This window comes from Myotis yumanensis, unplaced genomic scaffold (assembly GCF_028538775.1).
Source record: "Myotis yumanensis isolate MYYU_CA2020_CCGP unplaced genomic scaffold, mMyoYum1.0.hap1 SCAF_5, whole genome shotgun sequence".
Lineage (NCBI taxonomy): Eukaryota > Metazoa > Chordata > Mammalia > Chiroptera > Vespertilionidae > Myotis > Myotis yumanensis.
Window position 1 is genome coordinate 42442186 of NW_027223756.1, and position 23554 is coordinate 42465739.

General features: G+C 37.7%; 1 protein-coding gene across 1 annotated transcript in view; it reads left to right on the top strand.

Annotated features, from left to right (window-relative positions):
- Positions 1-23554, top strand: part of LARP1B (La ribonucleoprotein 1B) — a 92034-nt gene that overhangs the window by 33939 nt on the left and 34541 nt on the right. Inside the window, 3 exon segments of the mRNA XM_070415166.1 lie at positions 1904-2078; positions 7173-7345; positions 8832-9197. Of these exon segments, the coding sequence (XP_070271267.1) occupies positions 1904-2078; positions 7173-7345; positions 8832-9197 (714 nt within the window).

Below are 23554 nucleotides of genomic sequence, written 5' to 3' on the forward strand. Positions count from 1 at the left end.
CAGTGGAGGCTGCCCAGTCAGGCAGTACCCAACAGTACCTTGGAATATAGCTGTCCCTCATCCACAAATATACATTCCCCATACGTCCACACACACTCCTTTCGTTCTCTCACTCACACACTATCTTGTAGTCTGCCTTGCCGTCGGCAGCCATCTTCCTTTCCTATTTCCCCAAAATACTGTTTTCTTCTATTAACAAATTGATTGACTCTGCCTGTTGTTGTATAAATGGAGTTCTTCTGTCTCCTGACTCTTTTATTTGTAGTTTTTAAAATTTATCCATGTTGCAAGATCTGGATACTGGGAATACTGGTTTGCTACTGGGATGTCATTGCTTATAGAGTGTTCAGTGGACAAAACTAGGAAAGTTTATGTTAGAAAAATAGATATATCACCAACTCAAACCCTTTACTATAGTATTCTTATTTCCTTTCATATTTTAGACTCCTCTTTCAGTGAGTATTCTGATTCCCATCAAAAGTTTGTTTTTAAACAATTTTTAATACTAATTTTAAAGTAATGTCCAGTTACGAAAAATAGAACTTGAAGTACTGTACTATTATTAAAGGCATACAAATATAAGATTCTTAAAGTGAAACATATGTGTTCTTAAACATAACTTGAAATTTTTAAAGTTAATAAGTACATATGTTAAATTTTTATATCATATTTGTATTTTTCTTTATTTCTAAAAGGTGAATACCTTTGAATTTTAGTTAAAATTCTGATCAATTATTTTGAAGAAATTTTGTTCTAGTTTTATATTATCCTTAAATTACAGCATATTTATTTTCGAGAAACCCCAAAGCCTAGTTGCTAAGACTTATTGGTGAACATATAAATGATTTGAGTCCTGTTATTAACTCATTAGTAGCCCTGTGCACAAATCCGTGCATGAGTAGCTCACTGTCATGCCCTCCTGTAGGTCTACACCAGTTGTAGATTTGGTCGTGATGTTACGGTGTAATGGATAATTAGCATATTCCTCTCTTATTATATAGAATAATAAATCTGTGCCCTTTTTGCCCTATCCGGTTTGGCTCAGTGGATAGAGTGTCGACCTGTGGACTGAAGGGTCCCAGGTTTGATTCCGGTCAAGGGCACATGCCCGGGGTTGTGGGCTCGGTCCCCAGTAGAGGGCATGCAGGAGGCAGCCAATCAGTGATTCTCTCTCATCATTGATGTTTCTCTCTCTCTCCCTCTCCCTCTCTGAAATCAATAAAAAATATATATATATATATATATATATATATATATATATATATATATGAAAAAAATCTGTGCCCTTTCTGAAGTTACTGTAATCTCCCCTTTTTTTCTGTGTATATGATCCAAGACACCCAGGAGATGCCTGAAACTGCAGAAAGTACAGAACCATATGTATTGCATGTACTAAATTTTTTCATACTCATATATACCTTTTCACTTAAAGGAAGCACTTCATGTGGTTTCTCTTTGGTACATTCGAATTGCCAGCATCACTACTCTTGTGCTTTGGGGCCATATTAAAGTAAAGATGACATGCCACAAGCACTGTGATACTGTAACAGCGACTAGTAGCAGATAGCTACTAAGTAACTAATAGGGTGCTTATGCTGGACAAAGGGAAAATTCACTTCCAGTGTTTGATTTCATCATGCTACTCAGGACACAGTGTGTAATTTAAAGTTTATGTATTGTTTATTTCTGGAATTTTCCATTTACTATTTTGGACCATAAGTAACTAAAACTGCAGAAAGTGAAACTGCAGATGGAGGGGGATTGCTGTACTTTATTTCTTTGAGCTTTAGTGTCCTCACCTATGAAATTGGAGTAATTTTTAGAATTTTTAGGTTATTGGAAGTAAGGATGTACAATTAAAATTTTTGAAAGAAAGTTCTTTAATCAAAATTCCTATTTCTAGGCACTGAAAGATAGCACAGAAGTGGAAATTGTGGATGAGAAAATGAGAAAAAAGATAGAACCAGAAAAATGGCCAATTCCGGGCCCTCCTCCACGTAGAGTGCCACAAACAGACTTCTCTCAACTGATTGACTGCCCAGAGTTTGTACCAGGCCAAGCCTTTTATTCACATGCAGGTAATAGCTTTTCTTCTACAGCAAACAGCATAACTCTGGGCTTTTTGATGCAATTTGCCTATCTTTTTAAAGCTTATTTAGCTTTAGTATGAAAATTAAAGATAATTAAAGGACTTTAATGCTCTAAATTCTACTCATAATTGTCTCCCACACGAGCTATAAATTAAATAGGGTTTTAAGAATTATGAATGAAGCTCTGCTCTATCTTAAATTATTTGTGTACTTTGTCGTGTGGAGTTTGTACTTCTCTTAATTTTGCTAAATGATTATAAATATATTGTGGCAGTTTTCCCCTTGTAAACTTGGAATAGTCCAGTAGGATTCTAGTATCTAAGTCTTATACCCAAGAGTGGGGAAGACTTTATTTAATTTTCTTAGCAATCTTGTACTTCCAATCTTGTCTTGAAAAGATGAGATGACCTACCTATATTCTAATGCATAATTGGGGTTCTCTTATGAAGTTATTATTATAATTATTGATTAAAGAATTGGTGGTACTTAGAATTTCCAAAAACTGCTTTAATGTTAAGATTTTTTTCCTGGATCATTTTTAAGACATTCCCTCTTGGGAAAAAATATGTGTGCTTAAACTTTTTTCAGTCAGGGTGATGATCTTCTGATGCTCTTGGATGTCATTTGATCGGAATATGCAGAGGAATAGGTGACTCACTGAAATATCATTATAAATGTTGGAACAAATCGTGCTGCAGAAATGAAAGCGACCAGAGTTACTTCTTTGCAAGAATGTCTACTCCCAACTCCTTGTGGAGGACGTTGGGTCAACACTACAGTGGAGATAAACACCTATTTGATGATGATGATGATGATGATGATGAGAGACAGACCAGAGGACTGCTGTTGTTTTTATAGGAGCTGCCCATTTGTGTGTAAATAACCTGGGCTGCATGTGCTACTTTTTATTCACGGTGGGAAAGTTAATTTTCATTCTGGAAATATTACAAGATTCTGTCTTTTCCTTTTAGACTTATGTACTTGTGTCCAGATCAATAAAGTAGAAATAGAGAGGCTTGAGTGGCATTTCCCAGATTGTTAGGTCCTTTGCTATTTAATTTGCCCCTCTTTTATAAGTGTACTGTATCTCACATGTTGTCATATTTTACATGGACTTTAAGATTTATTAATGTGGACACTAAGGGATAAGAAATTTAAGAAATGAAAGTATTTTTTTCGCTCTTTAAAATTTATTTTTTATACACTAGTGTGAGGCACCTGCCATCAAAAAAGCACTGATGGACAGTCTCACAGATAATTTTATTTATTGTTTCTTTGATTGTCAGCCCTCTGTGTCTCTAAACCTAGAACGCAACTTGGGCAAGTGTTTTAAATTTGAAGAAACATTTTTAAGGTTTTTAAAATAAAGATCTGCTGTCTGTATAAGTTAGATTAATATATTGTGTAAATGTGGGGTCCAAGATGACATTTTTAACCTGCTCATGAACAGGCATTAGTTGAGTTAGATAAAATAGAAAACACTTCTTCCACAGAGTAGCTAAGATAGGTTAGTCAAGTTGGTGATGCCTGTCCATAAGCGATTTATGCATTATTAATAAAATTACAGGAATAAAATCACAATGTCTTGTAAATTTTTGTGTTTTTTTAATATACTCATTTACATGCACACATACACCGCCTGAAATAAGTCAATGTACATTTAAAATGTTAAAAAAATGTAGGTTCTTTACTTTATACATCAAAAATCAGATGGATAATGAAGGTATTATAGAAAGATGGAATGTGTTTTGAGTTATGCTGATTCACTTTAAATCATAGGAATAATCATGTAAATTCAGTCTTTTCCTGTGACTGCCCAAATTTCTGACCTTAACAATTCTCCTTTGATAAGAAAGCCTTAGTTTCCTAAATTCAGTCGAGAGTACTGTACCAAAAATTTGAAATGGGAATAAGGGATAGGAAATTTAGATTGTGTTTATCTGTACCCATGCATAAAGAAAAATAGTGAAACTTTTACCTATATCCTTTTTACTCAAATGAGAAGACCTTAAATTTCAAAAACATAACCCATGATAATATATTTTCTAAGGCATTTGTGTGGTAAAATACTAAAAATTTTTGGTCCTTTTCACTAAAAAATTAAAATTTCTATTTTTTCCTCTATGGAGCTTGAATTGTCTAACATGGATTGACCTTTGTGCTGAACAGAGGACCTTAATGCACCAGAAAAGGTTGATTATGGGAATGGTAAGGTGTTCTGAAATTTAGGTTTTGCAGTTCTATGGATATAGTATTGTGCTATCAATAGTAAGAGAATTTCATTCACCAAAATTGAGAGGTCAGGTATCTGACAATCTTGTGTTGTTTTTTGTTTGTTCCTATTTGGCCCTAAAAATATATATGAGACTTTCCCTAATGATTGCTAAGCTGTGGGATTATTTTTGAAAAGTTGATCTGCAGAAGTATCCTTGAATGTGCCACACATAAAGCATGTTACCATTTTTAAAGCAATCTATGTAATTACTGCTATGATTCAGGGTGGATAAAAAAAAGTCATGACAGCCTGGCCTTGTGCTCAGTGGTTGAGTGTCAACCTATGAGCCAGGAGGTAAAGGTTTTATTCCCTGTCAGGGCACATGCCTGGACTGCAGGCTTGATCCCCAGTAGGAAGTGTGCAGGAGGTAGCCGATCAATGATTCTCATCATTGTTTCTATCCCTCTCTTTCTGAAATCAATAAAAAAAAAATCTTTTAAAAAAGTTGTGACAGGTAAATATGGAATATATACAGTGGGGCAAAAGTGTGGTTAGAGTTGTTCATATGGAAAACAATAAAATAATGTAATAAAGATAAACTCACAACTGTAAACCTGTTTTTGTCCCACTCTGTATATGGTGATTTATCCAAAGTCATATGGACAATTTTCAATTACTGAAAACTGCAACAATACTTTTTTTTTCTGTTGAGTTCTTACAAACTAGAAACCACAAATGTCAAAGTATGCATTTAATTTTTTGTCTAAGTTTAGTGTCAAGTAATCCAAGCCATATTCAAATTAATTTGGTCTTGGAAGATTAGTGCTTTACTATTAACCTTTAAAATTTTCACACATATAGTTTGACATCTTTTCATTGTAAAAGAAAACAATCACACAAAGCATATGTATAGCTTAATTATAAGGTAAACACCCTGTAAAAGCTAAATTTTTCTTGTCCTACCCAATTTCTTTGGTATTTTAATGTCATTTAATTTATAAGCACATGTGCTGTTAATATAGTAAAACACTTGACTTCATGGTAGAAACATTCAAGCTTGAACATTTAGAGATGATTATGTAATAAGTATAAGTAGTTGTTTAAAGATTAAATATCTATGTTAAAAAATTGTAGCAACTGATTTTCCTAATAGGTGCATAATGCTAAGTTCCTTAATTCTCACATTCTAGGGTGGTGGTTTTGTGTCTGCTTTTAAAGCTTTATTAACTCCATGAACGTAGATGATTCATAATATTAGAAATAGGGTTCTCTGTAACTTGAATAATATGAACAGCCCGAAACTAGTATTTTCCTCATACTACTTTTGTGGATCAAGTGATCACCTATATACTATTAATTAAGGAAGTTAGCATCAGTATTCAATAGAAATATATTTGCCAGCCTTAGCCGATTTGGCTCTGGATAGAGTGTCAGCCTGTAGACTGAAAGGTCCTGGATTCAATTAATGTATATATGTCCCCAAAGCCCTCTTTTCTCTGACTTTAGTGAGGCAAAGCAGACCAGTCCAGGCTCATATCCCTAGCCATTTCTTGTTTCACATCCCCAGCTTTAATAAACGTCCTCTAAAATGAAGGAAAAAACCGCCCACAATTTAATATAGCTAAATATAGCATTAGCATAAAAATTATGGATCTGTTTTTTTGGGGTTTTTTTGTACCATGTCTTTGAAATCTGGTGCGTGTTTATACTTATCCTAAGCACATTTTAGGACTAGTCATCTTTCAAGTGCTCAATAGCTTCATATGGCTAGTGGCTGCTATTGGACAGTGCAATTTAGAGCATTTTAAAAATATAAAACAATATATCTTTAAAGCAATATAGTAATCTAATGGTTGCTTTCTGGAACTAGCTATGTGTCCATCAAAAAGATAAACTTACCTATAGTATGTAGTAGATGAAATTAAAATCTTGGAATATTCTTCTCAAACTCAGATTCCTGGAATGTGCCTTTGCATTTTAATTTAGCAAATAAAATGAAAATTGTTCATTTATATCAGTTTTCCCTATGTAATATATTCAACTTTTCAAAATTTCTAAGGAATTGGCTTTTGAGGGGTAAATAATGGTGCTTCAGATTCTGCAGTATAAATTTGTTTTTAAGACACTTTTTGTCCAAAGCAAGTTTATATTGCATTGTAACTTAAATAGTCTTTTACTTTTAGAAAAGGAATTTATGAAGGACTCAGTTTGGATTTTACTTATGAGTATACTTTGATTAAAAAAAAAAAAAGATAGTGTGGAGAAAGGCATTTTTAATTCCAATAGAGTTATAAAGTGTTTAAGTGTTATTGCCAGGGCAGTGCACTTTAATGATATGACATTCTACTCTTTATTCAGTATGAGCTAAGTAGGCACACTGCATTTAGGTAAACCTTGTCAAGCAAAGGAAATGTGAAAAGTGTAGGAGTGATGGCTGTATTAGTATAAAACCTAGAAGAACAATGTAGGACTGATTTTTGCCCACAATAAAATAAGTATTTAGTTTAACTGGCTTAATAGCTTTAAGATTTATTAATTTCATTATGATTAATAGATTTTAATATAAGATTTTACAGAGAATTGATTCCCAAATAGATATGCTGTCATAATTAGTGACTTCTGTTGATATTCTGGAGAAGTTTTAATGAATTTGGACTTTGTAAGCGTTGGTGACATTGCACTTATTATTCATTGGTTTCACTTGAATACATCTTACAAACTCTTCAGGTTTGAAAATCATTGAAAAGGTTATAATTGAGATTGATTTATCATGCTTTGTGAAAAAAATCAAGCCCAAGGAAAAAAATGAAATGTTTTATAAGTAATAAAACTATTATTTTAACTACTGAACTAACTTAAAATTTTAGAGTCTGCCCCCAATTCTCCAAGAATTGGAAGTCCACTGAACACAAAGAAAAGTACTGAAACAAATAATCTCCAAGCAATGACTAGAGTTTTGTCTACCAGTTTGCCTGACTTGGACTCAGAACCTTGGATAGAAGAAAAAAAGAGACATCGTTCATCCCCAGTGAAATTGAATGTAAGTTGTTACAAACCAAGTGAACTGTGATAAATTTTAATGAAGTGTTTGTCAGAATATATATATATATATATATATAAATTAGGAAACATTTTTATAAATTTAAAAATTGGAACTATGGCCTTCAGTAAAAACTTGTGGGTTACTCATTAGCTGAAAATACGTTATGTGGCATCAGCTTTTAAAATGTATCTTTTCTGAATAAGATTTGGCTTTTTTACTTGTGACTAATTTAAATTTGAATACTTCCATTTTTTAAAAGCTGACAATCTAGATTATTTTTTTAACATTCTAAATTTTTAATTTTATAACCTTGTTATATTATTTTTAACCTTGTAAATTATTTTTAAAGTTCTTATACAAATAACTACTTGTAAAGGGTAAATATCAGAATTTTTTATGTTTTGGTGATGTACAATAGGAAAGGGAAAGATAATTGATTTCTTGGTGGGAATGAGGAGGGTGTGATTAGGAAACAATAGAGATCCCTGTGGTAGAACTGTATTTTTGGTGGCTGGATGCACGAACTTTCAAAGGTGATAAAAATTGCTCTGATCTAAACCACAAACACAAATGAGTTCAAGTAATACTGGGGAAATCTGAATAAGATTGATAGGTTATATCAGTGTGTTCCTTGTTTCTGATATTGTAGTATAGTTTTGCAAGATTGGGGGGAACTGGATAAAGAATATTGAGATCTCTGTTTTTTTATAACTATGTCAATGTACAGTTATCTTGAAAAAGTTTACTAAAAATGAACTTGTAAACAGTGCCACTCAAATGATTTGAATAGTGGAAATAAGCTTTATAAGGAAAAGCTCACTAAAAATAATTGGGCACAGATCTAAAAAGGATAAAAAAGCTATGATATTGAAGGTTCTTATGAACAGCGCTCTTTATCCCTAAGATCAAAGCATGAAGAAAGGAAACATGCAGGATTTTTGAGTGGTTCTCCTCTGATGGACCTGGAGGTATTGATATTTTGCCTCACCAGAGAGCAGTTGGCAGTTATCTGGAGGCATTTTGGGTGGTTACAACTGGGGGAGTACTACTGCACCTTGTGAGTGGAGGCCAGGGAAGCTGCTAAACATCCTACTTGTGCTAAGTTTGAGAAATCCTGATCTAAGATAACTTTTTAATTTGCAATAGCAGTTAAATGTAGCACATTTAAATATTAAAAGAGTTTGTTTTATTTTTCCTTGGGGGCATTTGAAAAACCTAACAAAGCTTTTACAAACATGATTTTCTAAAGATCCTGATTATTTTTTATATTTGTCATAGCAAACCTAAGAGGGAGAGTAGTGTCCTGGACTCAATGACAAAAATTTACCATATTTATACTAAGAGCCACATTTTCTCTCCATATTTAAAATCTCCACATTTAAACATTTCTTTTAAAAATAATGGTTTATCTTTCAGTTTGTTTATGTGATTTGTTTAAAATGATAGAAAAGTTTTTATATAAAATGCCAATTTCTTCTTTTAGGAATCAGCATCTCTACCTGAAGAAGCATCAAATCAACTCTATCCTCCAGATGAACAAGAACAAGAAGAACTTGATTTCTTATTTGATGAAGAGATGGAACAAGTAGAAGAACGAAAAAACACATTTACTGATTGGTCTGATAATGATTCAGATTATGAAATTGATGACCAGGATTTAAACAAGATTTTGATTGTAACTCAGACACCACCTTACATGAGAAAACATCCTGGAGGAGATCGAACGAGCAACCACATGTCTCAGGCAAAAATTACATCTGAACTTGCTAAAGTTATCAATGATGGCTTATATTATTATGAACAGGATCTGTGGATGGAAGAAAATGAAAACACACACACAGCCATAAAGGTAATTGCTTCTGGCCAACATCTTTCTGCTGATACTATGGCTTGACAGTGTGTTGTTGCTTATATTTTCCTAAATTTTAAATTTTATTTTATTTTATGGGTCTTTATTTTAGAAAAATTTAAAGAAATTATATTTAATTTGAAAATTTCCAAGAAATATATCTGATAATCACAAACTGAGAAATAATATCTTATTAAAATTACAAGTGAAATGAATACTTAAATTACAAAGAAAATATTAGCACTCTGAAATAAGTCAGTCAGAGAAAGACAATCACATGATCTCGCTCATATGTGGAATCTAAGTAACAAACTGATGAGTGGAGTGGATCCAGAGACATGGAAGCATGGAACAGAGTGCGGAATCTTGGAGGGTAGGTGGGTGGGAGGTAATCAACCAAAGACCTTATATGCATATATGCATAACCCATGGACACAGACAATAAATAGGGTGGTGAAGATGGGAGGCAGGAGCAGGCTGGAGGGGGTTAAGGTGGGGAACAGGGACATATGTAATACTTTCAACAATAAATAATTATTAAAACCAAAAAAACAAAGCAGAGCTTGGGGCTCAATGTGATCACTGAAAAAAATTACAGTGTAATAAATACTTAAATTACAAAGAAAATATTAGCACTCTGACTAAAATCCTTGCTTTTTTTAGGTGAAAATAATAAGGAATAAAACCTGAAGTTAAGGACAGTCTTAGTTTACATGCTCATTCCTCACCTGGCTTTGGTCACCACAGCTATATGAGTGGGGCTTCTGAGCTGGGTTACTTTTGTTGCCTCCTGTACCTTAGTCTATGATGCATTCTCTGTGATAGTAGAACTGATTGTGGACAAATGTAGAAGATTAAAATGGCTGATTGTTTTTCATTCTCCAGTCATTACTGTGGTGCTAGGGATACTATTGAAACCTTGTTCCTTTTAATTTAATTTTATTTCATTTCATTTTTATCTTCTTTATATTATTCTGATACCTATCTCAATTATTAAGGTAAAATATGAGATTGCCAGTGTAGTCAACTGGCCACCTGCATTTTTTGTATGAACTTTAATGGGATAGGTAGTTATTAAAAGGAATCTATTCTGCCATTAAATTGGTCAGAACCTACCCCCCCCCCCCCAAAGTTAAGTATTTGTTTTGAGTGTAGAATAATGAGGGGAAAGTTATCTACACTAATAAAAGAGAAACATGGTAATTAGCGTACGACCGCTACCCTTTTCATTGACTAATCAGTGAGTATATGCAAATTAACTCTCAGCCAAGATGGCGGCCAGCAGCCAGGCAGCTGGAAGCGAACATGAGGCTTGCTTGCTTCAGTGAAGGAGGACTCCAGTGTTCCTCGCCTGCCTTGCCGGCCTCTGAGCTGACAGTTTGAAACTTTGTAACAAATATAGAAGCTAAACAAAACCCTAGAAACCAGCTTTCAGCCGCCGGGATCTCAGAGCTGGAGTTATACATTGTTTCGATTATAGAACGCAAACAAACCAGATACCAGCTGTCAGCAGCCGAGGCCTCAGAGCTAGAGCCAGAGCTAAAGCTGGCCCAGAATAAAAAAAAAAAAAGAAAAGAGCGGTTGGGAGCTTCAGTCAATCGCCAGCCTGAAGGCAGCCCTCAGCCCCTCACCCAGACTGGCCAGGCACCCCAGTGGGGACCCCCACCCAAAAGGGGGTGTGACCAGCTGCAAACAGCCATCATCCCCTCATCCAGGCTGGCCAGGCACCCCAGTGGGGACCCCCACCCTGATCCAGGACACCCTTCAGGGCAAACCAGCCTGCCCCCAGGCCTCTATCCTATGTAGTAAAAGGGTAATATGCCTCCCAGCACTGGGATCAGCGGAGCCGTGAGGCCTCCTGGCACTGGATCAGCGTGACGGGGCAGCGCCCAAACCCCCTGATTGCCCTGCGACTCTGTGTGTGACAGGGTAGAGCCATAACCTCCCCATCGGCCCTGCCCTGAGTGTGACAGTGGCGGCTCCCCAACCCCCTGATCGGCCCTGCTCTGTGGGTGATAGAGGGCAGTGCCCCAACCCCCCCTCCCCCCCGACGGGCCCTGCTCTGTGTGTGATGGGGTAGAGCCATAACCTCCCCATTGGCCCTGCCCTGAGTGTGACAGTGGCGGCTCCCCAACCCCCTGATCGGCCCTGCTCTGTGGGTGATAGAGGGCAGTGCCCCAACCCCCCCTCCCCCCCGACGGGCCCTGCTCTGTGTGTGATGGGGTAGAGCCATAACCTCCCCATTGGCCCTGCCCTGAGTGTGACAGTGGCAGCGCCCCAACCCCCTGATCCGCCCTGCTCTGTGTGTGACAGGGGGCGGTGCCCTAACTCCCCTATCGGCCCTACTCTGTGAGTGACACGGGGGAGCTCCTCAACCCCCTGATGGGCCCTGCTCTGTGCATGACAGGGGGCAGCGCCCAACCCCCTGATTGGCCCTGCTCTGTGCGTGACAGGGGGTGGCGCCGCAACCTCCCCATCGACCCTGCCTTGAGTGTGACAGGGGGCGGTGCCCCAACCCCCCAATCGGCCCTACCCTGAGCGTGACTGAGGGTGGCATCGCAACCTCCCAATCCGCCCTGCTCTGTGCATGACAGGGGGCGGCGCCCCAACTCCCCAATCAGCCCTGCTCTGAGCCCGACCAGGGGCTGCACCTAGGGATTGGGCCTGCCCTCTGCCACCCAGGAGCAGGCCTAAGCCAGCAGGTCGTTATCTCCCGAGGGGTCCCAGACTGCGAGAGGGCACAGGCCGGGCTGAGGGACGCCCCCCTTCCCCCCCCCCGAGTGCACAAATTTTTGTGCACCGGGTCTCTAGTATAATTATAATATAGGAAAGAGAAAAGCCAGCCACCTAGTGGTTGAATAGTGGGGACTGGCTGTCCATGGAGTTTCATATCACCAATAAGAAGTGCGCTTTCCTTGTCTTCATTTCTTTTCTTCCTGGAATTTCCATCAGTGTTTTCACCCCCTTCTCTAGCCACTGCCTTTTTGGAGACCCTGCCTCAGGGTATGGTAGCTTGTCAGTGACATAGAGCCAGTTTTCTCTGTCCTGCAGTGAGAGAGGAAGTTTGTTTTTATAATGTTTTTTCATTGAAAGTCTTCCCTTGTATAATCATTCTTAATTTACTTGTGATACTTAGGTTTTATAAGTAATACCCAACTTAAATCCTTTTTGGAACAGAAAAAGCTAGAAATAAATTTAATATAGGTTAAAGTTACACTCCATTCATCCTTATCCCTCTACCCTGCTTTGTTCTTCAGCATCTACCATTCTGTATATTGCACTTCTTTTCTGTTTTGATCACATGGATATAAGATCTATAAGGATAGTAATTTTTGTCTTATTTTGTACATTAGTGTATCTCCAGTGCTAGAACAGTTCCCGGCACAAAGTAGTACTCAATTCATATTTATTAAAATGGATAAATGAATTATGGACTAGACATTCTGAACTAACCAAAGGAATTTAACCACTGTATACAATTTGCTCCTGTAGGAAAATATTTTCAGAGTTCTAAATAATGAACTTTTATGCCACATTGAGAAACATGGGCTATTTGTAGGTGATTATTTGCTTTAAAGTGTAGATAACAATAATTAAAAGCCATGTAAAGAGTTAATTCAAAACTTAGAGCAGTTGGCTCTCATCCTACCTAATGCTGCGACCCTTTAATACAGTTCCTCATGTTGTGACCCCCAAATAAATTGTTACAAATTGAACATAATTAAAGCATAGTGATTAATCACAAAAACAATATGTAATTATATATGTGTTTTCTGATGGTCTTAGGCGACCCCTGTGAAAGGGTCGTTCGACCCCCAAAGGGATCGCGACCCACAGGTTGAGGACCGCTGACTTAGAGCTATATGACTCTAAGCATTGTGGGTCTATTTGTAAGTGTCTTGTTTTAGCCTATCATCTAACTTCTTCTTATTTGTAATTCCTGTGGGTCTCCTTAGAGAGAAACCGATCATTTCATGTTTATTTTTATTTATTTATTTTTAATTTCTTTGTTGATTAAGGTATTACATATGTGTCCTTATACCCCCATTGCCGCCCCAGCCCCCCACTCATGCCCTCACCCCCCTGTTGTCTGTGTCCATTGGTTAGGCTTATATGCATGCATACAAGTCCTTTGGTTGATCTCTCCCATTCCCCCCACCCTCCCCTGCCTTCCCCCTGAGGTTTGATGGTGTGATCAATGCTTCTCTGTCTCTGGATCCGTTTTTGTTCATCAGTTTATGTTGTTCATTATATTCCACAAATGAGTGAGATCATGTGATACTTATCTTTCTCTGACTGGCTTATTTCACTTAGCATAATGCTCTCCAGTTCTATCCATGCTGTTGCAAATGGTAAGAATTCCTTCTTTTTTACTGCAGTGTAGTATTCCATTGTGTAGATGTACCACAGTTTTTTTAAAAAAATATATTTTATTGATTTTTTACAGAGAGGAAGGGAGAGGGATAGAGAATGAGAAACATCAATGAGAGAGAAACATTGATCAGCTGCCTCTTGCACACCCCCTGCTGGGGATATGCCCGCAACCAAGGTATATGCCCTTGACCAGAATCGAACCTGGGACTCTTCAGTCCGCAGGCTGACGCTCTATCCACTGAACTAAACTGGTTAGGGCTGTACTACAGTTTTTTAATCCACTCATCTGCTGATGGGCACTTAGGCTGTTTCCAGGTCTTCACTATGGTAAATTGTGCTGTTATGAACATAGGGGTGCATATATCCTTTCTGATTGGTGTTTCTAGTTTCTTTGGGATATATTCCTAGAAGTGGGATCATTGGGTCAAATGGGAGTTCCATTTTTAGTTTTTTGAGGACACTCCATACTGTTCTCCACAGTGGCTGCACAGTCTGCATTCCCACCAGCAGTGCACGAGGTTCCTTTTTCTCCGCATCCTCACTAGCACTTGTTGTTTGTTGATTTGTTGATGATAGCCATTCTGACAGGTGTGAGATGGTACCGCATTGTCGTTTTGATTTGCATCTCTCAGATAAGTAGTGACTTTGAGCATGTTTTCATATGTCTCTTGGCTTTCCTTCTATCTTCATATGTTTATTAATCTCCTACTATGTGCCAGACACTGCTAGGTCCTGGAACTGGGATGGTAAGATGATAATAGTGTGTCTGCATGCCTGGTTCTTACAAATAATTGGTAGGGCAGACATTGAAACAAACCCACAGTAAGTACTTAAACACAGATTATGATAAGTATTCTTGAAGGAAAAGAACAGGCCCTAACCATTTTGGTTCAGTGGCTGGTCCCGGGTTTGATTCTGGTCAAGGGCGTGTACCTCATTTACAGGCCCGATCCTCAACTTTGGTCAGGGGAAATATCTTCAGGTGAGGATTAACAACAACAAAACAAATAGGATGCTTTTGGATTGGGTTGTCAAGCAGTGCCTATGAGAAAGCCAAAATTATAGTCAGTTATGAAGTATGAGTAAGAGTAAACCATGCACAGAGGAGGTAAACAATATTCTAGGAAGAGGGAAGAGTGTCAGGTTTCTGAGATGAGAAAGGGTGTCGTATAAGGAATTGAAAAGCAAGTCAGTGTTTTTATTTTTGTTTTGTTGTGTTTTTTTAAAATATATTTTTATTTCAGAGAGGAAGGAGAGAGAAAGAAACATCAGTGATGTGAGAGGATCATTGATTGGCTGCCTTCTGCACGCCCCACACTGGGGATTGATCCTGCAACCCAGGCATATGCCCTGACCAGGATTTGAACCATGACCTCCTGGTTCATAGGCCGACGCTCAACTGCTGAGCTATGCCAGCCTGGTCAAGTTAGTGTGTTTATAGTATTATGTAAGAGGACAGTTATGGATATATAGCCTGATCATACAAGGGTTTGTTGGCCATGTTAGTTTTTGAATTTTACCTCAAGTTTAAAACCAGTATTTTAAATGGTTTTACAGAGACAACAGGACATAATTTTATTTTTAAAAGATATCTCTGGTTAGTATAATAGAGAATGAATTAGATGGGGACAAGAGTGGCAGAAGAAATCCAGTTGAGAGGCTATTAAAGTAATGGATGTTGGTAATTTAAGGTAAATTGGTTGCAGAGAAAAAATAGAAATGTGAAGACCTGGATCTGAACCCTGATGAATGATCATTTAGAAGTGGTTTCGGAAAGTGTTGTATAAGCAAAAAACTGGCTTCAAGATGAGAGAATAATCAGATGTGTCAGAAAATAGAGTTAGATGTAAACGAAAAGAATGCCAAATTGATAGGATAGTTTGATATCAATCATTTGACTTTGCAACTCCCACCCCCAAACAACAACAACAACAACAAAAAACATAAAAAAATAACCACCTGTTGCTGAATTCAAAAGCAATATTGAACTGCACCAAAGAGTGAGTATAGGCTTTCTCTTTCTCTTTTGGGCTTGTCCTTACTGCTAAAGACCAAAAAAAAAAAAAAAGGCCTGCTAAAGGACTGTAAAAAAGCATCTTCTTAAAAATAATTAAAGATTTTCAAGGTGCCGAAACCGGTTTGGCTCAGTGGATAGAGCGTCGGCCTGCGGACTGAAGGGTCCCGGGTTCGATTCCGGTCAAGGGCATGTACCTGGGTTGCGGGCACATCCCCAGTAGGAGATGTGCAGGAGGCAGCTGATCGATGTTTCTCTCTCATCGATGTTTCTAACTCTCTATCTCTCTCCCTTCCTCTCTGTGAAAAATCAATAAAATATATTAAAAAAAAAAAAGAAAAAAGATTTTCAAGGTACGTTATGAAAGTCTTAGAGAACTGGAATATTAAAACTAGTTTTGCTTTTGAAAAAATCAGCTGTGCTAAAGCCACCTAAAGCAGCAGTTCTCAACCTGTGGGTTGCGACCCCTTTGGCAGTCGAATGACCCTTTCACAGGGGTCGCCTAAGACCATCCTGCATATCAGATATTTACATTATGATTCATAACAGTAGCAAAATTACAGTTATGAAGTAGCAACGAAAATAATTTTATGGTTGGGTCACAACATGAGAAACTGTATTTAAAGGGCCAGAAGGTTGAGAACCACTGACCTAAAGTATAGGGGTAAAAGACAAACATAGGGCCTAACCACAGCTGGGGTTTCCAACCAAAGTCCTTTCCCCAGTAAATTGGTACCCACAATAAATATACCCTCAGTGAGAGAGAGCTTAACTTGCTTTCTCACCTATTCCTCTGCAGTGGTCGGCAAACTGCGGCTCGAGAGCCACATGGGGCACTTTGACCCCTTGAGTGTGGCTCTTCCACAAAATACCACGTGCGAGTGCACGTACAGTGCTATTGAAACTTCATGGCCCATGCGCAGAAGTCGGTTTTCGGCCTGGGCGAGTCTATTTTGAAGAAGTGGCGTTAGAAGAGGTGGGAGGTGTCGGTCGGTCCGGCGATGGGAGACACGGCACAGGCGTACCTTAAGTTAATAACAATGTACCTACCTATATAGTTTAAATTTAAAAAATTTGGCTCTCAAAAGAAATTTTAATCGTTGTACTGTTGATATTTGGCTCTGTTGACTAATGAGTTTGCCGATCACTGTTCTATTGGGATGGTATCCACAGATTACCTTAAGATGGGGGAAATGTGTAGCTAGCGATGAACATTACTTTGAATAAAGCACTTTTTATGTTTCTCTTAAAATTATCATGTTTTCTTTGATTACAAAATCCTCATTATTAACTGGTACACCTAGTACAGCAGTCAGAAATAAAAGGGAGATTTACTTTCAAAGATAGAAGAGTGACTGGACAGCTCACTAACTGATGACTTACCATCAGCAACAGTTGAATGCAAGAATGGAAACATAGTATTAATACACCAAGGAAAAATTGCTATAAGCCTATACAGACAGCCATTTATTTATTAAAAAAAAAAAAAGTTCCGTCATTTCGATGTATGTACATATGTGCTTTATGTTTTTTATTATTTATTTACCATAAGTAAAGGTCAGGGATTGTTATCTTACAATTTTTTTTATTGTTTTACTTCATTACTGCTGTGTATGTGTTCCATGTGAGTGAAGTAGGTGCTTATATATAGGTGGGTTCTGACTTACTGCAAAAATCAAAATCGTGTTACCTCGCGCCATAGGAACGGATCTCTGACATACTGTAATTGTATGCCTTGGAAAGAAAGCTTTCAAGTACGAGGATAATATATGAGCAATTGCAACCAGCAGAACCTCATCAAAGGAAATTGCAGAGGTATTATAAAAAGGAGCAGATGCCAAAGATGCATAAAGGACTGTAAAGCAAATGATAAATATGAAAATAAATCTAAATATATGTTATCTATATTAAACTAAGTCTTGTAGATTTAATATAACTAAGTTATTAATGAGAGCAATAAATGATAGTATTCAAAGGTTTTTAGTCTGTAAAGAAGATTGATTATAGTTAGAGTATTCATGTTGCCATTTGAAGGATAGCCATATGAAAAATAAAATTAGCCCTGGCTGGTTGCTCAGTGTTTAGAGTGTCAGACCACAGACAAAGGGTTGAAGGTTCAATTTCCAATCCTGGGCATGTTTCTGGGTTGCACGTTCCATCCCTGGCCCTAGTCAGGATGTCTGTGGGCAGCAACCAATTGATGTGTCTTTCACATTGATGTTTCTCTCTCTCCCCTTCCTCTCTTCCACTCTTTCTGGAAATCAATGGAAAAAATACCTTGGGTGAGGATTTAAAATAAAATAGAATTAGAGAAAATAACCTTGAAACTAGGATAAAGGGAAAATGGAACAAGACAAAGTATGAAATGGGGGCAGGCCTCCAGCACAAATGTGGTAGAATTAAACTCAAATATTTAAGTAAGAGCCCTGACCGGTTTGGCTCGGTGGTTAGAGCGTTGGACCAAGGACTGGAAGGTCTTGAATTCGATTCCATTCAAGGGCATGTACCTTGGTTGTAGGCTCGATCCCCAGTGTGGAACATGCTGGAGGCAGCTGATCGATGTTTCTAACTCTCTATCCTTCTCCCTCCTCTCTGTAAAAAAATCAATAAAAATATATTTTAAGAAAATAACTAGAAGAAAATAAATATTGTCAAATTGTATGTAAATACAGCCAAATTATGTTATTTACATATACCATATTTTAAAAAATAAAAAGCAAAAAGTTGAAAAGTTTGGGAAAATACATATCATAAAGCAGTAACCAACCAAAATGAATCTACAGGTTCAATGTAACCTGTCAATATCCTAACTGGCTTCTTTGCAGAAATTGACAAATTGACCTGAAATTCATTTGGAAAATCAAGAAGGGACCCAAAATAGTAAAAACTATCTTGAAAAAGAACAAAGTTGAGGTATTTATACACAGTCCTTACTTGTACTAGTATAAGGATAGACATACAGATCAGTGAAAGAGAATTGAGAGTCTACACATAAACCTCTATGTCTGTGATAAATTGACTTTGGCAAAAATGCTTAACTATTCAGTAGGGAAAAAGTAGTCTTGAGACAAGTACATATCTACATACCAAAGAATAAGTTAGATGACATGGTTATTTACCATGTGCAAAAATCAACTCTAAATTAACAACTAAATATAAGAACAAACACTCTTTGCAAGAAAACATGGAAGAACATTTTTTTAAATTGATTTTTTACAGAGAAGAAGGGAGAGGGATAGAGAATTAAAAACATCGATCAGCTGCCTCCTGCACACCCCCTACTGGGGATGTGCCTACAACCAAGGTACATGCCTTTGACTGGAATCGAACCTGGGACTCTTCAGTCCGCAGGCCTATGCTCTATCCACTGAGCCAGACTGGTTAGGGCTGGAAGAACATCTTTATGAATTCATATTTGACAGTGGTTTGTTGTATGACAATAATAGCATAAGCAACAAAAGAAAAAATATCAAAACTTAAATTTTGTGCTTTAAAGGACACCACAAAGACAGTGAAAGGACAAAACATAATACCATTTAGTTTACCAGCCCCCAAAATTAAATACTGAGGTGTAAATCTAAGAAAATATGTACAAGATTCATGTGAGGAATATAACTTTGATGAAATTAAAGGAGAACTATTTCATTTAGGAATGCTCAGTATTGTCAGTTCTGCCCAATTTGTTCTTTAGATTCAATGCAGTCTCAATCAAAATTCCAAGAATTAATTTTGTGAATATCTACCAATTGATTCCAGAAATTATAGAGACACACAGGACCCAGAATAGCCAACTCATTATTAACAGAGAACTGATACTCCCCAGTTTCAAGAGTTACTGTAAAGCTATCGTGATAAACACAGTGTGGTACTGTTGAAAAAATAGAGTCAGGGGTCCTCAAACTTTTTAAACAGGGGGCCAGTTCACTGTCCCTCAGACCATTGGAGGGCCAGACTATAGTTTTAAAAAAAACTATGAACAAATTCCTATGCACACTGCACATATCTTATTTTGAAGTAAAAAAACAAAACGGGAACAAATACAATATTTGTATTTGCATGTGGCCCGCGGGCCGTAGTTTGAGACCCCTGATAATAGACAAATAGGTCAATGGAACAAAATAGAGAGCCTGGAATATAATGAACTGATCTTTGGCAAAGGAGCAAAGGTAATACAATAAAGAAAATATTCTTTTCAACAAGGTGATGGAATAACTGTACATCCACATGGGAAGAAATGAATCTAGACACAGATCTTATAATTTTTACAAAAATTAACTCAAAATGGACCACACACCTAAATGGATGACATACACAAAACTATAAAATTATTAGAAGATAACATTGGGGAAAATCTTGATGATCTTGAGTTGGGCAGTGACTTTCTAGATAAGACATCAAAAGCACAATCCATGAGAAGAAATTGGTGTTTGATTTCATTAAACTAAAAACTGTTCTTTGAATGATACTGTCAAGAATGAGAAGACAAGCCTCAGTATGGCAGAAAGATTTCTGGTAAAATTATTATCCAAAATATACAAAGAACTCTTAAAATTTAACCTGATTAAAAATGGGCCAAAGCCCTGGCCAGGTGTGTTTCTTGGAATGTTGTCCTGTATACAAAAAAAAAAAAAAAAAAAATGCTGGTTCGATATTCTGGTGAGGGCATATACCTAGGTTGTGGGTTAGATCCCCACTCCGGCGCCTATGGGAAGCAGCCAATCGATGTTTCTCTCACATCTTTTTTTCTCTCTTCCTCTCCCTTCCTCTCTGCCCGCCTCTTCCTCTTTCTCTCCCTCTCCCTTTCCCTTCCTCTCCCTTCTTTCTCTAAAAAATAAAATAAAGGGCCAAAGACCTAAAAAAGACAAAGATGACAGTTATGCATATGAAAAGATACTCCATATGCCATCAGGGAAATGTAAAATAAAACAACATACTGCTACAGACAGAATGGCCAACATCGAACACTGACAACACCAAATACTGGGGAGGATGTGGAGCAACAGGAACTTTCATTTATTGGTAGTGGCAATGCAAAATGGTAGAGCCACCTCGGAAGACTGGCAGTTTCTTACAAAAACTAAGCATATTCCTTGTCATACAATCTAGCAATCACCTATGTTGGTACTTACCCAAAAGAACTGAAAAGTTATATCCATAAGATGTTGATAATGGGGAGACCATGTGTGTGGGAGTGTGTAGAGTATAGAGTGACTGCATACTTTTTGTATAATTTTACTGTAAAACTAAAACTGCTTTAAAAAGCATCTATTTAAAAAATTAGGTTAGGAGAACATATTCACAAATAATATTTAATAAAGGAGTCTTACAACTCAAAAGACAACCCAATTTAAAAAGTCACTCCAAGAGATACCATTTCATATCTTCTATAATGAGAACACAGTTGTCTCTAGGAATTAGGGGCACTCATCCCTGCACAGTTGAAAATCCATGTGTAAAATTAACTACAGTCCCTCAGTATTCACAGAGGATTTGTTCCAGGATACAAATTGTATGATATTCAAGTCCCTAATACAAAATGGCATAGGCCCGGCTGGGTTTGGTCAGTGGTTGAGCATCAACCTGTGAACCAGGAGGTCATGGTTTGATTTCTGGTCAGGGCACATGCCAAGGTTTCAGGCTCCATCCCCAGTGTGGGTTATGCAGGAGTCAGCTGATCAATGATTCTCTCATCATTGATGTTTCTCTTTCTCCCTCTATCTTCCTCTCTGAAACCAATAAAAATGTATTAAAATAAAATGTTATAGGAAAGTGCCTACATTTGGTCCCCCACATCCACAGATTCCAAACTGTGGATTGAAAATACTATATTTGATCCGCAGATGGATGAATTCACAAATGTGAAACCTCGGTATACAAAGGGCTGACTGCATATTATTTATTGAAAAAAAATTCAGGTATAAGTGGACCTGCCCAGTTCAAACTTATGTCATTCAAGGGTCAATTATAATAAAAACAATACACACAATTGTTGGTGAGATGAGAAGTAGTAATCCTCATAGAATACTGGTGAGAATATAAAATGGTCCAGTTGCTTTGGAATGCAGTCTGGCAGTTCTCAAAAGGTTAAACAGTTATCACACAACCCAGGAATTCCACTTTTAGGTATATGACCAAGAGAAATGACAACATATGTCCATATAAAACTTGTACACAAATATGTTTTTAAGTTAAACTTTTTTTAAAAAATATATATTTTATTGATTTTTTACAGAGAGGAAGGGAGAGAGATAGAAAGTTAGAAACATCGATCTGCTGCCTCCTGCATATCTCCCACTGGGGATGTGCCCGCAACCCAGGTACATGCCCTTGACCGGAATCGAACCTGGTACCCTTCAGTCCGCAGGCCGACGCTCTATCCACTGAGCCAAACCGGTTTCGGCAAGTTAAACTTTTATTGTTGAAAGTATTACATATGTCCTCTTTTTCACCTCATTGACCCCTTTTAGCCAGCCCTTGTCCCTCGCTCCATTGGTTATGCATATATGCGTACAAATTCTTTGGTTGATCTCTTCCCACCCACCCACCTCCGCCTTCCCTCTGAGATTCCCTGTTTCTATGTCTCTGGATCTGTTTTGTTCATCAGTTTATTTTGTTCATTAGATTCCACATATGAGTGAGATCATGTGATACTTGTGTTTCTCTGATTGGCTTATTTTGCTTAGCATAATGTTCTCCAAGTCCCTCCATGCTGTCTCAAAGAGTAAGAGATCCTTCTTTTTTACTGCTGCATAGCATTCTATGGTGTAAATGTACCACCTTACAAGTACAGTCAGGTCCTTGCCTGTATTTGTGGCAGATGGTAAGAGGAACTTTAATTTTTGTGAAGTCTTTGGTATATAGCTGAAAATGGTGTTCAAGTTCAGCAAGAGATGCCACATTTTCATAGAGACAGTGGCATCCTACTGACTTGGCAAGAGGAGAGAACCCTAAATTTCCCCTCACTCCACCACTTGAGCCATTCTTCTTTTCACTAGAGAAGAACACCAAGTGAGAACCCTTTTGGCAAAGCTTGGACCTATTCCTGACCAAGAGTCAACTCATGTGCAAGTTGCACTAAATGCAATTCTGGACCAAAAAATAACTTCTCTGAACCTAGGGTGGGGATCATTCTTGTCTTCTCTATTTCATAGGGTTGTAAAGGATTTTGAAAACTAAAATACTGGGCATGTGTGAGGCTATATGGTTAGGTGGGACCAGGAATAGTGAATGATACAAATGGAGGTGAACCCAGGAATATAAAGAATGCAGCAGCTCAGGCTTTACATAGAGATTCTGACTGCATTAACAAAGTTCAGTCTATGGAATTCTTTCCTGGTGCCAGCATCAGACATTTCCATCATTAGTCCTTGTGTTACGTATTTTTTTAAAATGTGGCTTTATTGATTTTAGTGAGAGAGGAAGAGAGAAGGAGAGAGAGTAACATGGATGAGAGAGAAACATTGATTGACTGTGTCTTGCACACCCTCTACTGGGGATGGAGCCTGCAGCCCAGGCATATGCCCTGACCTGGAATGGAACTACCACCCTCTCGGTGCACAGGATGCCTGCTCAACCAACTAAACCACACTGGCCAGGGCTGTTATATATTTTCAAATGCAAAATTTTTAATTCTGTCTCCTAATACCTTACTCTGAAAGACTTCCTCAGATTACTTTCTGCTCACGGGTAACTAGAGACTCAATGCAGTCTCTCTCTCTTTATAAATTGTTTAGATTTGACTTCTTGCTGAATAGACAGGTGAATCAGGAGACCTGATTTCAGGATGTACCTCACTATTTTTATTTTTTATATATTTTTATTGATTTCAGAGAGGAAGGGAGAGGGAGGGAGGGAAGGAGGGAGGGAGAGAGAGAGAGAGAGAAAGAAACATCAATGCTGGGAGAGAATCATTGATCAGCTGACTCCTGCAGGCCCCACACTGGGGATCAAGTCCCAACCCGGGCATGTG